Raw genomic sequence first — 16003 nt, 5'->3', positions numbered from 1 at the left:
TAGTTGAGCCGCAAATAGATCGATGGCGCTTCAAAGTATATTCTTAACGGTCATAAAACTGAAACGTTTAAAAGGAAAAAAGTATAACGACTCTGTTTTCCACACACATTTCATTTATTGATGAAGTTATATCTTATACATACACATCTCTAGGAAATGTGAAACTGATAACAAAACGAATAATAAATGTTTTAATTTCCTCCTTTTTATCATTTACTGTCAGTACCGCAAATTAAAGTTAATATACCCCTTTACACTTACGTGCAGTAACAACCTAAATTCAAAACGACAGAATTATTTCGTAAGTGAACTAATGTCTTTTTGATGATCACTGTTATTTTTTTTTACCTAGATTTCGTTGTACTCCCATATACTGACAGAAAAAGTATTTTGTGACATTAAGACGTCTTAGGGTTAACCTGTTTCTCATCTTTGACATAAAGCTTGTGAAAACAATAATAATTTAATTACAGGTGTTCTATAGTTAGATCATTTAAGGAGCTACAACAGGATACAACATTCAGAACTCTTCACGTTAGAAGCACGAGGTAACTGGTCTTCATACTGACCATCTAGGTACAAACGAATTATGTACATGTAGCAGCAGGTCTTTTTAGGCTTTACATTCAATCTGTTCAGTTCTGTCTTGTCCGAACCTACTCCGTAAAGACTCAACTGCACAATATCAGTAGATGCACTGATGACAACTGCCCCTACAAAGTGTTGACGTACAAAGAAGCTTTAAGGATTGTTGTAAAGTTTAAGTGGTAAATATAAACTACACTTATTCTAAAAATAAATGAAAAAATAAATAAATTATGTCCTGTTTTTAGTTACTTTGCTGAATTTCATGAAAAGATACTAAAAAGTTATCTGCGCTAGTCATCCCTAACTTAAACAAGGAGAAAATCCAGTTAGGCAACATCAACCTATGCCAACTTTTGGACTATTCTTAGCGAATAGCTGGGTTTGATCGTCACTCATGTAATGCACCCACGCCCCCAGGGTGCGGAGCATGATTTTTCTTTTCGTAGTATTGAGACGCGAACCATATAACTTCAGATCAACGTTAACCACTGAACCATTCTCGATCTCCTTTAGTTGATGTACACAGAAAAGTTTTGAATCACAACTTTCTCTCAGAAATTTTCTGGATTCTTGATGACGAGAAACCCACTTGAAATAAAAATGTAACTAAGAACGGTTTAACCTGAAGATGACCTAAGAAGGTCGAAACGTGGTTCGCTGGTTTATTAGTAAAAGTGTTAATACTCATACCAGCCGTTTTAAGTTACAAAAACTTTCTACTTGAGTTCAACAGGATTAAAGTCACCTGGGTGGCACCAGAGAGTATTCATCTTACAGTCAGGACTTTGGTCTGGTGGCTCCATTATTTGTATGCATGCAGAACCTGCCCGAGTTTGTTGCCAAACAAATGTTCCATTGCATTATGGGTAACTATATCAAAAGAACAGCATTTTATAAACATCAAGCCGGGTCACCATGTTTGAATATAAGGAATATTTCATTTTACAAAAAAATTATAAAGACGAGCATATTTAATCATGGAATTCAAACAGGACCCACAGATTACGAAACTATGTCATGATAGGCTTCTGCTTGTGAAGATATGGAGATAAGTTTAATTTGATTGTCTTGTAACGTATAAAATAATTCCCAATGAGAAATTACTTTTAAAGCGTATGTAATGGACTGTGTGATTTACAAAATAAACAAAGCAGAAGATGTTGGAACATGACTGCTGTGTTAAATTTTCCGACACACACACGTTACCTTCAGTTCTGTTTACATTTCATTATCACATAGATAAAATTGTTATGCTTGTGTTTTTTAACATAGATAACTTGAAACAGCTTTGATTACTTTGCTATTGGTAACTTATTGTGTCGTAGTACGTTTTATGTTTTTCGTGTTAATGTGTATGATCGTCGTGGATGATGTTTTTAACACATCTTAAATTTGTTTTTTACTCTTTTTTATAACTAGAGTAACATTACTTTCATTGAGTCTTCCAGTTGCCCAGCTATAAGTCTAACGTTAAAAATCAGGTTTCGATACACGTGGTAACAAATCACACTTAGCCCATTATGTAGCTTTACGCTTAGCAACAACATCAGGCAAGTTTTGCATTGAAATGAATTCGTTAGAAGCATGAACAACAGAAATAAAGAATGAAGAATTACAAACATTTGAAGTTGTATATATTATTTTTAAAGAATGACTACTCTTTAGATGTTTCCAAAAAATTGGTTAAAAATAAGAATGTATTCATAATTATCGTTAAAAATTGTTTCATATTTATGTAATAGGTTTATTTATTAACATTCCAACATACCTGATAATTTTAGCCAGGAACTAATCATTTCCTTAATTTTATCAGCGTCATCATGTGGAGGAATGTTTATGTTGCTCCCATACTGTGTGGGAACAATGGTTTTACAGGTTAGTCGTTTGGTGAAATGGTTAGTCTTCTGTTTAGGACTATTTTGTTTCACGTAAAATACCCGAAGAAACCGAGCAAAGTGGCGCTCCGAGTTATGCTGTTCCAAGTAGCACATTTGCTGTGAGTCCCCATACTTATCTTGAAGTGCAATACAAAAAATGCATATTATTTGCCTGAAAATTCCCATAGATCTCGAATGAAATCTAAACACAACCCAGTTTAGTTGCGATGTTCGTTACTCCGTCGATTGCACTTAACATTTTGTATAAACATTTTGTTCTTGTTGAATCTTTATATATATATATATATATATATATTAACTGTTCACAAAACAGGCTCAAATGCAACAGATGCAAAATACAAACAAAATACAGGAAGAATTAAATAAGCTCTAATAATAAATCAGAACATTTCTATTTATAAACCCCACTGGTGAGAACTGGAGGTATAAACCAAGAGCAGATGGAGGTGTACAGGCTCGAAATGTTCCACATCTAAACGTATCGTTTACAAGCTACAATCAGGTGAAAAGTAATTATAAAACAACATCTAAGGTAATACAACACTGGCTTTAAATTTAAACATTTATGTTATAATTTTTAGTGGCACAACTTGCTTTTAATGAAGTGCCTTTGCTGAAACAATAATGTACCAAGTGTTCTAGAGGTTCACATAAACAGAATGAATATTATACTAACTATTCCGAAGGCTTATATATATATATATGCATACAAAATGGATAATATACTATTTTAAAAACTCAAAATGTACCATTTCAAAGTTCATATGAACAGAATGAGTAATATACTCACTATTCTGAAAGTTCATATAAAGAGAATAGATAATGTACTATATATTCTAATATTGATATAAACAGTATGGATTGTATACTAATTATTCCGAAGAACCATATAAACAGAATGGATAATACACCTACCATTTCGAAGGTTTATATAAACACAAGGGATAATATATTTACCAATTCGAAGGCTTACATAAACAGCAGGGATAATATACTTACCATTTCTATGGTTTATACAAACAGAAAATATGATATACTTACCATTTCGAAGGTTTATACAAACAAAAAAGATGATATACGTACCATTTCGAAGGTTTATATAAACAGACTGGATATTACAGATTCTCAAAAATTCTCTCCCAGCAAAACAAGAAGATACTTCCGAAACAAGACATGAAAACGTTTCTGTGGATTTAAAAAAATCTTCCACGCCTGAAAACAAAATAAAACATATCTTTATTTAAAAAAAACATTCAGTGCGTGTTTTATATTTTTAATTTTTAAAGTCTATTTTTATTCTAGTTTCTTACTGCACCGAGTAATCTGTTGTGCGAGAGACGGAAGAAACAGATAGTGAATGTATGGAAGAACTAAAAGTGTGAACTTAGTGTATAGAAGAACTGGAAGTGTGAACTTAATGTACTGAAGTGTGAAATTTGTGTATGGAAGTATTAGAAGTGTAAACTGTGTACATAGAAGTACTGGAAATGTGAAATGTGTGTATAAAAGCGCTGGAAGTGTAATGTATATAGAATTATTTGAAGTGTGAAATGTGTGTACAGACACTGGAAATGAGACATTTGTGTATGAAAGTATTAAAAGTGTAAACTGAGCATATATAAGTACTGGAGGTATGAACTGTGTATATAGAAGTACTGAAAGTGCAAATTGTGTATTGAAGTAAAGGTTCTGAACGAAGGCCTTTGAAAGAGTGTTTGCTTTTGGTTTGCTACTTGTCAGTGCAGATTAAGGTTGCGGTTCGATATTAGTACATAAATATCATTGTGGTTTCTAATCTTAAAAGTTTAACAAACTTCACGCTTGAAATAAGTTTTTGTATGTGATGCTGGAAAGACCAATGTTATAGAAACCTACATTAGAAGTTTAACACATTAACTATTAAAAGTAAAATACGAATATATAATATCTTGGCTAATATAGCGACTTCTTGATTTTTCCATTTATTTTTGTTTTTCTTTATTTCAGTCTTTTTTCCGCGAAGCTACTAATAGGCTAAAGTGATGATACTTAGTGAATGTGGCGCTAACCTCAGTGCTAACCCTTGGGCTACTCAAATGAAAAAGCGGAATTTAACCGTTACTCTAATAATGCATCCATGGCTCCAAAGCACGAAGTCAAGGTAATGGGTGCAAATCACTGGACCACACTCAGCACTTCTGTAATTGAATACACTTGTGATGCTTGTTCACAATAATGTCATAATTGCATGACATGATAAGGCTTCATGATAAGATATTTATATCTACAAAACTGTGTCAAAACATAGAACTAACAACTGAGACGCTTACCTAACGACTCACAAGATGTGTTTGCACAGTTTTTACGATAATAGACGCGTAACATGAAAACAATTTCTTTGTTTAGAAACGAAGTGCTTTCCGAGAGACATTCATCTGTGTCGATGTTTTCGACGTTTTCCACATTTGTTATCTCTAGAGGTATAGTTTCAGCTGCTATAATGTTTCCTGATTAATATAACAAAAATTAGATTTCTCGAGTAAAACAACAAAATCAAGTTTCATAAATAATAGAACAGAAATCAGATTTCTTGAATAACACATTAACAACAAAAATCGATCTTTACTGTTAGGATAAGTTTAGTGGGGTTTTTTTTCTTCCCTCGCCTCAAATTAAAATTTGGTTGATGCATATACATTTTCTTAAAATTCAGCGATTGTATAATAAGATTAATTATTTAACAAGAAGGTTTGGAAAATTTTTGACAATTTCAATGGTTATTATTATTTCATTGTACTAATTTTGAAACCAGAAACTATATGAAAACAAGAGAGTTTCTTTTTAAAATATTGTTTCAGTAAAACTTAGCACGTTAGTCTGATAGCTTTTACACATACATGGAATGACTACTAAGGTAAATTTCCGAATTCGATTTGTGGATAACACCATTGTATAATATGTTAATTGTACACGTACATTAACTCCAGTATATAAAAAAACCTCGTTATGGTTCTTGGTTTCTTGAAGATGGTAGATTGTGTTGTCCATCGAAACACGTAGAACGTGTTTTCTTTTTAATCTCAACTCTTTCGCTGCCAAATTCGACTGTAGTCGACCCTACGGCTGTGTGCCATATGCGACTATAGTCGAATTTGTATAGTGTCTTCTTTATTCAATAGGTAGAAGCACTTTACAGGAAAATTCAAAGTTTCCATTTTGTTTTTGAATTTAGCGCAAAGCTACACGAGAGTTATCTGAGCTAGCTGTCCCTAATTTAACAGTGTAAGACTAGATGGAAGCCAGCTAGTCATCACCACCCACCGCTAACTCTTGGGCTACTCTTTTACCAACGAATAGTGGAATTGACCGTTACTTATAATGCATGTTTGGTGTGATAGGGATTCGAGCCCGCAACTCTTAGAGTACGAGTCGATTGACTTAACCACCTGGCCATGCCGGGCCTAAGTTCCCACTTAATATTCATGAGCCTTAGATGTTTATCTTGGACTATTTACATATTCATTAACCTGATCACGTAATTAGTATTGTTTCCGGGGCGTGAAAGAAAGGGAAGAATTTTATCAACAAAGTTACCAAGATGGTTTCGCGCAGGAGTTCGTCGTTCACTGCAGCTCAAGTTTTGGAAATAATTCAGCAAGATTCGGATTCAGGGAGTGACTGTTTTGAGTATGAAAACTCAGAAGAAGAATCGGAAGACAGTGATGAAGAAAGTGGACCAAGCATACAAAGCAAATTGAAAGCAAATAACAGAATAGATATAATTAAAATACGGGAGGGGAGGGGAGAAATAGTTCTTCTACCAGGGGAAGGTCAGGGAAATTGTGGGGAAGAGCGACCGCAGTCGGAGGAAGCAGTTCAGGAATTCTATCCCAGGTACAGTCCCCATCTCCACCTGAACCCGATCCATCGACTAGTTCAGAACAGGTTGCCCAGTGGCAGTAGGAAACTCTGGAAGATTGTTTTGTTTTTGTTTGTTTTTGGAATTTCGCACAAAGCTACTCGAGGGCTATCTGTGCTAGTCGTCCCTAATTTAGCAGTGTAAGACTAGAGGGAAGGCAGCTAGTCATCACCACCCACCGCTAACTCTTGGGCTACTCTTTTACCAACGAATAGTGGGATTGACCGTCACATTATTCACCCCCACGGCTGGGAAGGGGAGCATGTTTAGCGCGACGCGGGCGCGAAACTCTGGAAGAAATGAAGGTGTTTGAATAGGAGTGGCTACTCGACTATGTACGTTCCAAACAAACTCTGAACATTTCATGTTTATATGCAGTAAAATTATAAACATTTTATTTAATGCACCCCTATTCGGCATTAACAGGCATAAGTTAAAAATAATAATTTGGCAGTGAAAGAGTTAAACTAAAAAAAATATTTTGCATGTGGAAACGTAGGTGTCGTCATTCGATGTTTTATTTTTATCATTAGTTACATTTTTGACAGTTATGTTTGATAAAAGAAATTTAATTTCTTACAAGTTGAAGACATTCAGGTTATGCATATAACAACATATCTGTAATGCACTTATCAAGGTATTACATTATTTTAGTTTAGCTATATTTATATACGTACCTTTATGTGCTTAACAGTATTTTTTACTATAATGGTATAGTGTTACCAGTTATGTTTAAGTCTCACCCTCGATATTTCCAGATTTGACTAAATGGTTAAAATTATCCACTACTTTAGAAAGTGGCGCAAAATGTCGTTGTTGGCTCCCGACGTCAGTTTCACCAATTTTTTGTGGTAATAGGTTAACATAGTAGATATTCCAAGGGGTTTGAGGAGAATCTTTCTTAGCTGGACTGATCCACAACCTAGAATTCATAGCAAAAGAAATGCATCAGGAGTCCGAAATAGGTCAGGACGGTCAACTGTTTCGGAGAAATATTAATACTAAAATAACGCCACTTGACCAGACATATGATGTCACAAAAGTAAATAAGCATGGATTAACTAAAGTGAAATATTCTCTTACTTTATGTTGAGGATGCTACTTTTTATCTGGATGGTGGACGGGGTATGGACTTTGTGATTTCAATCTTCAAAATGCTTTTATTTGGCGTTACATAAAATATTAGCTGGGAAAATCACATCAGTGTGAGTTGGGAAAATACTAGTAAGTTGGTTTAGATAAAACAAAAGGTTACTGTGTGGGAAGTCCAGTCAAACCGGACCTTTGTTACTAGTGTAGAGTCTTAGGAGTTCAAAGTGAATTCTTGTTACTAATGGAGAGTATGAGGGATCAGTGTGCGAGGGCCTTTATTTGTTCTTATATAATATTAATTAATTTTATAAAGACATAATTAATGATGTAGTAAAGTTTACAGACGACACTATTTTACTGGAAAAATATCTAGCTGTATTGTGATCGAAGAGAGGATATTGGTATGTGATGAAAAGGTTAACCAAGCCATTGAAGCAGTACTTTGTCGCTAGTGGTAAAACTAATAGAATTTTAAAGTTTATTTATAGACATTCTGGTTACAAGTGAAAGTGATGATTCTCTTTCTAGACAAGTCAGTTGGAATACTGTGAAAATATAATGACTTGTAGGAAAGGGGTTGAAAGAAGGACCATTAAAAAGATTCCAAAGATATAAGAGTTGTCTCATGCAGAGTTTGTGGTTTTTATTTTGTGAAAAAAAGGGTAGGAATCTAGCTTACTGATGCTTACTACATTATCTTGGAGAAAACAAGGGCAAAAGTCTCTGATTTGTCTGCCGAATCTCGAAGACGATGATAAACTTAATCCAGAAACCAAGGCTAGCCCTCTACTGCTTTTTATTTAGAGTAATTTTCCTAATTTTAATTCATTTTTACACTGGCAAATGGAAAAGTGGGGCAGTCGACAGCCAGTCCTTCTGTTTCTTACGCAACTAATTGTAATGCAATCTTATATAGGTTTTCTTTTTTCACTCCCGGGGACTCAGTGGCAATCCTCACGGTTTACAATACTAAAATTCTAGTTTTGATACTCGCCATGAGCAGAAAACAGATAACCTATTATGTCTGTTTATGTTTAATAACAAGCAAACAAACAAAAAACCTAAAGTTTTATGCAGTAGTTCCCGGTGAGTAAGTGGCAATATTAGGGAGTTAGACGCTAAAACCTGGGGTTCGACACCCCGAAATGAACAATGACCAGATATCCAATTGTGTAGATTAATGCTAAAAACAGAACCTTTTATGAATAATGTTCTGAAATCCAATAAATACAGACCGTCACTGCCGATTTTCAAGTTAAGGATTTTGTAATCCCGAAGGAAGAACCAGCGGTATGAAACATTGGTAGGTGAACTGTTAATTTCCAACCAACTTGTCTGTACGATAGATAATAAAACAAGAAGTGTATTTAATTATACTTCTCGTAAGACACCATATTAAGCATATTATATATATATATATATAGTTAACATTACGCTCTTAAGATAGCCCCTTAGGGATTTTCAATAATTAGAAGAATTTAGAATAATGGTATTTAATATGATGTTTACCTCGTTTTCATGGTGATTTGCAATGGAAAAAAGCACAATATGAAGAAATGTTGGACGAAAACTGTATCACACTTTTGAAGTGAAACACACAAAACCTAAAATGTACAAGTAAAAATCTATTTACCTGAGACCACGAACACCCCATAGTGGGTATTGAGGGTTGTCCGCGTAGACCATGATGTTGGGGTCCACTTCAGGGGAACTTATCTTGAAAAGAACAGTTTCACAGTTTACTACACAAAAATGCGATTTCTCATGCAACCACTGGTTGGCCCGTCCAACTAGAGATCTGGTATACAAAACAGAATACTAAGTAAGTAAAAGTGTGGTTTTACACTGGACTAGTTTTAAAAGTCGTAAACACACAAAATATCCTTTTATACTGTATTCACTACCACCATCCAGTACCACTAACATTCTCTATTTTATCCTCCACTACCACCACCATCATCTTGTACACACTGTCGTGTGTCTTTATTGTATTTCCTACCATCATCTAATGCACAGTATCCCTCTTTACTGTATTCCTCACCACCATCTAACATACATTATCCTATTCGACTGTATTCACCACCACCACCTTATACATATTATTATTCCCAAGTGTTTATTGCCACTACACGTTACTATATTTTTTCTTCTTACTATATTCCACGAAAGAGTAAATATTTCGTAAAATACAAGTAACTACGGTGTACTCAGAGCGTAGTGCTTAACTTTTATTAGAGTTCCCTGTATGTGATACTTTAAGTTTTCACGAGATGCATTTTATGTTTTAACGTTCCATTTTTATAGGTATTTTAAAATCAGGAACAAGTGTTACAAAAACTTGTAAACTGACAACTGAGATTGTTGAATATTACTAGAGCCTGTATTTGTAAACCAACAACTGAGATTGTTGCATATTGTGAGAGCTTGTAAACAGACGACTGAGGTTGTTAAATATTACTAGAACTTGTAAACCAACAACTGAGATTGTTGAACATTGTGGGAGCTTGTAAAAATTTATCTCAAAACTGCTGGTATGAGTATTAACACTTCATTGATAAGCAGAGAACAACATTTCGACCTTCCTAGGTCATCTTCAGGTTAACAAAAAGAGTTTGCAACTGACCGTTGCAGGACACATGTCTTAGGAACGAGAGTTTAAACGGGTATGGGATTGTAGGGGTCGTTGCAGTTAGATGTTAGGTTATTAATTAGTTTAGTTGTAAAGGTGTTCCTTTATATTGGTTTAACTTTGATTTGTGTTGTTGTATAAGTAGGGCTTCTTTGATTTTGCCTTCGCTTGTATTTGTTTCCCTACTTAGTATCTAGGAGTTTTCTATGGTTATGTTGTGTTTAGTTGATTTGTAGTGTTCAAAAACGTGTGAAGATGTTTTTTTTTGTTCTTTGAATCTAGTTTCCATTTTTCTGCTTGTTTCTCCAATATAGAAGTCGCGGCAGTTGTTGCATTGTATTTTATAAATTATGTTGATGTTGCGTTTATCAGTGTGGTTTTTACATAGTATGGACTTTAGTTTTATAACTGGTTTTTGAATAAGTTTGGTGTTTACAGGAATCTTGTGTTTTGTTATGAGTTTTTTTTCCAAATGTTGGTTATTTTTTCACTAATGTCAAGAACATATGGTATGTAGCAGTATCAGATTTTATAGTTTGTTGTATCTTGGGATTTATTGTTTTTTGTTTGTTGTTGGTCGAGGTGTGTGCGTATAATTGTTTCCATAGTTTTTTGAGGACATTTGTTGATGTTGATGAAGTGTTGTTTTATTTTGTTGATTACATCGTTAATTTTTTTCGGGTGAGAATAGTTTTGTGGTTGTGTTTATTTAGTTTCTTAATATGTAAGAAAGACAAGGAAACGAAGGTCCCGCCACAACAAGAAACTACATAAATTAAGGTGCCAACAACAAAAATGATGCAAACACGACGAACCACCAACAATCTCGTAATTAACAGATCCAACTGAAAATTAAGCAATGAAGAAATACATCTACTCAACAAAGGACTCAACTTTACAGCAACACCTAGAAATATTACATCCATCGAAATGAAAGCCTGCCTGGAATACTTAGCTAGAAGACTGGTGATCCATTTTACACAAACTGAAAACACAAACAAAGCAATTCCACCGACAAACAATAACCTATCTTTCCAGATAGAACTGAAAATATCTATCTCCCTGAAACATCTCAAACTAGTATCTTAAACAACCTTTTCAAAGAATTTTCACACAAAACTATCAACATAATTTCATAGAAAAGAAAACTAAAAAACAACCTCAAACAGAAAAATATTAATTCTATAAACAACTTGAAACAAGACAACAACTTCAAAATTCTAAAAGCAGATAAAGGCGATGTTATAGGTATAATGAACACAAATGAACACATTAGAAAACATCTTATCAGATACAAACAAATTTAAACCAATAAACACAAATCTAATAAAAACACATGAACACCAATTAAACAAAATACTACTACAAATGAAAAAAAAACATTTATTCTTACCTACAAAAAACCAACTCATGCACACCACTACTATATGGCATCTCCCAACCCTCACAAAGCCCGATTGTCCACTGCGACCCAGAATGTCGACCTATGAATCATTTAACTACAACCTCGGTAAATATATAGCGTGGGCATTTTTTAAACATGTAACATCAGCCGGTTCTTTTTCAAAAATTCATTTAACTTTAAATATATTCTTAATCAACTAAATCATAAAGCCTTAATAACCAGTTTTGATGTAATCTCCCTCTTCACAGAAGTCCCAACAACTGAAGCCTGCAAGATAGATTTAGAACTTTATATCCAAGACCCCAACCCATTGATACACATTTCCAGCAACCAATCAGCAACTCTTATAGAATTCACTACCACCAAAACTAACTTTATGTTTAATAACAAAAACTACCTACAGATTCATGGTTCTTAGTATGGAGAATCTCGTGTCACCAGTTCCAGCCAACATTTTTATGACACAGACTGAATTTCAAGTGATCACTTCAGCCTTACACCAACCACTGTACTGGTACAGGTATGCTGATGATACAATTGCTGAATTCACATCTACAGAACACACACTTAGTTCTTTCAATAACGGTAACTCTATACACCCCAATATTAAGTTCACCGGTAAACCGGAAAAAAAACTAACCAAATATCATTTGTTAACCTCAAGATCATTAGAACTGATACGCAATTCAAAACAGAAACCCACAGAAACATCAGGCATACTGGATTATACGTTCCCTGGGACTCAGCACATGAAACAAAACAAAAAATCAACATATTAACAAACCAAATAAACACAGCTACAAAACTATGTTTACAGATAAAATTAACGATGAAACCAACAAAATAAAACAACACTTCATCAACATCAACAAACTTCCTGAAGAAACCGTGGAGAAAATTATATGCACACACCTAGACCAACAACAAACAATCAACAATAAATTCCAAGAAACAACAAACTACAAAACATTCGGAAAAACTTATAACAAAACACAAAATTCCAGTAACATCCAAATTTATTCAAAAACCAGGTACAAAACTAAAGTCCATACTATGTAAAAACCACACTGACAAACATAACACCAACATAATTTATAAAATATATGTCCCTAAGACATGTGTCCGTCAACGGTCACATTCAAATTCTCTCTTTTTAAACTTGAAGATAACCTAGAAAGGTCGAAATGTTGTTCTCTGCTTTTATTGATAAGCATTTGAAATAAAAATGTATCTCAGAACGGCTGGTATGGGTTTATCGTCATCAAGAATCAAGCTTGTAAACTGACAACTGAGATTGTTGAATATTACTAGAACTTGTATTTTTAAACCAATAATGGAGATTGTTGAACATTGTGAAAACTTGTAAACTGACAACTGAGATTGTTGAATATTACTAGAACTTGTATTTTTAAACCAATAATGGAGATTGTTGAACATTGTGAAAACTTGTAAACTGACAACTGAGATTGTTGAATATTACTAGAACTTGTATTTTTAAACCAATAATGGAGATTGTTGAACATTGTGAAAACTTGTAAACTGACAACTGAGACTGTTGAATATTGTGAGAATTTATGAAACTTCAAGTTTCACAATCAGACATGTGAAACTCAAGAGCTAACGACGAATTTCTTTGCTCTCATTTTATTAAATGAAATGAAAATTAAAGAACAACGTTTTATGAGGTGTCGCCTCAAGATTCTTTAAAATTACATAAACTACATTTATAATGGCTTTGGTAAGTTAATAGTTAAACAAGCTTGAGAGAAGATAGACACGTTTATATATGGGACTGAAGTTTTACATTTCCAGTTGACAAGATGATTTAAATAAGCTCATGTTTAATCATGAAATCTACATTTTTGTCAAAAGTTTGTTCTTTGGTACAAGTTTCCTTCAATGGTATTAAGTAAGATGAGTTTTCAAACCAGTTTACTGAAACCAAACTTGCTTATATTTTACATTTAACCCTCTATTACATGAATTAGGGCCGAGAATGTTTTTTATTTCAGCTTATAAGAGTGTCCAGGTAAGTGAAGCGAACCTCGGACCTGTAACGATACAACCGGACACAACCGTTTTGTTAGACAAGGTCCACAATTGTATTACAAAAGTTTGGATTTCTTATGGTATTTTTTATTGAACAAGATATTTTTGAAAACCTTATTTTAATTCTTTATAAAAACTGTATTTTTGTCAAGTGTGTGTGCTTTCTTATTGCAAAGTCGCCTGATTGTAAATCCGTAGACTTACCGCTGTACCAGCGGGGAATGTTTCATGAAGTCGGTTAAATCAATATTCTGTGTTCACATTTAAATCATCGTTATATTAAACTGTTCAATGCGCGATTATATCTGAAAAACTATTACATTCAATTTAATACATGATAAATACTCTGTGCCCACATCTGAAGTACCGTTACAACCAATTGTCTAATGCATGATGAGTAAATACCCTGCGACCATATTTGAAGAATGCTTAATTTTATGGTGATTCACATACAGAAAAACAAGATAAAATCACTAGCGATAATTAATTAACACATTTTGCAATAATAAGTATATTTTACATCAGTTCAATGCTGATGTTTGTTTTTGTTAAAATAGTTTATACGGTTTGTTTGTTTTGGAATTTCGCGCAAAGCTACACGAGGGCTATTAGCTTTAGCCGTCCCTAATTTAGCAGTGTAAAACTAACGGGAAGACAGCTAGTCATCACCTCCCACCGCCAACTCTTGGGCTACTCTTTTACCAACGAATAGTGGGATTGACTGTCACTTATAACGCCCCCACGGCTGAGAGGGCAAGCATGTTTGGTGCGAAGGGGATTATGAGTCGAACGCCTTAAGGGCCTGGCATGGCCTAGCGCGTTAAGGCGTGCGCTTCGTAATCTGAGGGTCGCGGGTTCGCGCCCGAGTCGCGCAAACATGCTCGCCCTCCCAGCCGTGGGGGCGTTATAATGTGACGGTCAATCCCACTATTCGTTGGTAAAAGAGTAGCCCAAGAGTTGGCGGTGGGTGGTGATGACTAGCTGCTTCCTCTAGTCTTACACTGCTAAATTAGGGACGGCTAGCACAGATAGCCCTCGAGTAGCTTTGTGCGAAATTCCAAAACAAAACAAATTCGAACGCCTTAACCCACCAGACTATATTGGGCCAGTTTATACGGAACTGTGTGTGTGTGTTTCTTATAGCAAATCTACATCAGGCTATCTGCTGTGTTCACCGAGGGAAATCGAACCCTTGATGTTAGCGTTGTAAATACGAAAACTTACCGCTCTCCCAGCGGGGAACTTACACGGAACAAAATGAACTGAACTAATCTTTTGAATTTATAATTCTAAATGTTAAAATTATAAGTATAAAAAGATGATTAAAAACTCAGATTTTGAATACTGCTTTTGAATAGCGCTTACCGAAAATTTTCATAGCTAAGACTGGAGGCTTCGCCTTTCGTGTGTTTTAGTTTCTCCGGTACAAAATCAATAAAGGTCAAAGGTTGTTCCTCCATTATCTCACCATTGTCGATTTTTTCTACGATGTTTTCCTTGTCCTTCCTGAAACTGGACGTCACTGAAACACGCTTGAGAGCACCTCTCGATAGCCTTCCACCGTTTCCAGCGTCCGTTTTGTAAAATTCTAGAATCGGAGTTTCTTTTCCGCAAGATTCACAGACGACGGAAGTTGAACAATAGTTCTGGTTAACTTCATGGACCAACACTTGGTTATCGTTGGGATGATCAGTGTCCTTCACTTTATGTACTCCTGATGTTACGTCATTTTGGTCATTTATAGAATACCTGTTATCACACTCTTCACACCTCTGAACATTAGGTGGCAACTTCAAGTGACTTTTGTCGTTTGAGAATAGTACCGGCTCGTCCAAAACCGACCGGTTTTTTGTTTCACGATTCTTTTCAGGCATATCTTCGTCTTTCCGGGCCTCGGGCAAAGTTATTTCGCTTTCTGTGGCGCTTTTCATGTTAGATTCACTGTCATTGATTCCTGCTAGATTACTTTGTGTGTTCTCACTACCTGCAGAAGTGGGTATGGTTGTGTTTTTTTCAGTGGAGAATTTTGGAATAACCTTACTACTCTCATCTGGAAGGATATCTGACCCCTCCATAGCAACAAAGGTTTCCACGAAACAGTTGCCGCGCAAGTGAAGTAAAGTAGAAATACACTACAAATGCCAACAACGTAACAGTTTGGCAGTCTGAATGTACACTTACTTGTTCGTTTGTTTTACTGTTATCAGAGGGCAAGGTTTACCACGAAGATCGTTTTATATAATGCAAGGGAGTTGTAGACATTGTGAACATGTTATTTCGATAATTTGAAGCCGATCACGTAGCAATAACTTCTCGCGCCATTCCTATACTCTAATGTTTTCACTCAGTATTACATCACCACTTTTCTAGTGTTTTTACGGGTCCTAAACTACACTTAACTTATCTCTGCAGTTCGTCGTCAGTTTTGCTTGTCTTCTCACAAC

The 16003-nt window shown here is 34.9% G+C and overlaps 1 protein-coding gene across 4 annotated transcripts in view; it reads right to left on the bottom strand.

The window, feature by feature from the left end:
• The window catches only part of LOC143239505 (uncharacterized), a 25277-nt gene extending 9274 nt beyond the window's left edge, over positions 1-16003 (bottom strand). The window contains exons 1-7 of one of the 4 annotated variants that reach the window (XM_076480638.1): positions 14925-16003; positions 9110-9274; positions 7128-7306; positions 4796-4972; positions 3570-3698; positions 2357-2602; positions 92-713 (exon numbers count right to left, since the gene is read on the bottom strand). In XM_076480638.1, the coding sequence (XP_076336753.1) occupies positions 502-713; positions 2357-2602; positions 3570-3698; positions 4796-4972; positions 7128-7306; positions 9110-9274; positions 14925-15634 (1818 nt within the window). In that variant the 5' untranslated portion in view covers positions 15635-16003 and the 3' untranslated portion in view covers positions 92-501. Of the gene's footprint in view, positions 1-91; positions 714-2356; positions 2603-3569; positions 3699-4795; positions 4973-7127; positions 7307-9109; positions 9275-14924 lie in introns of those variants that run through there. The other 3 variants (XM_076480640.1, XM_076480639.1, XM_076480641.1) reach the window with 3 other exon arrangements.

The sequence above is a fragment of the Tachypleus tridentatus genome, chromosome 13 (genome assembly GCF_004210375.1).
Source record: "Tachypleus tridentatus isolate NWPU-2018 chromosome 13, ASM421037v1, whole genome shotgun sequence".
In the NCBI taxonomy this organism is placed as follows: Eukaryota; Metazoa; Arthropoda; class Merostomata; order Xiphosura; family Limulidae; genus Tachypleus; species Tachypleus tridentatus.
Note: the sequence above shows the minus strand (reverse complement) of the source record. Positions and strands in the feature narration are given on the sequence as shown.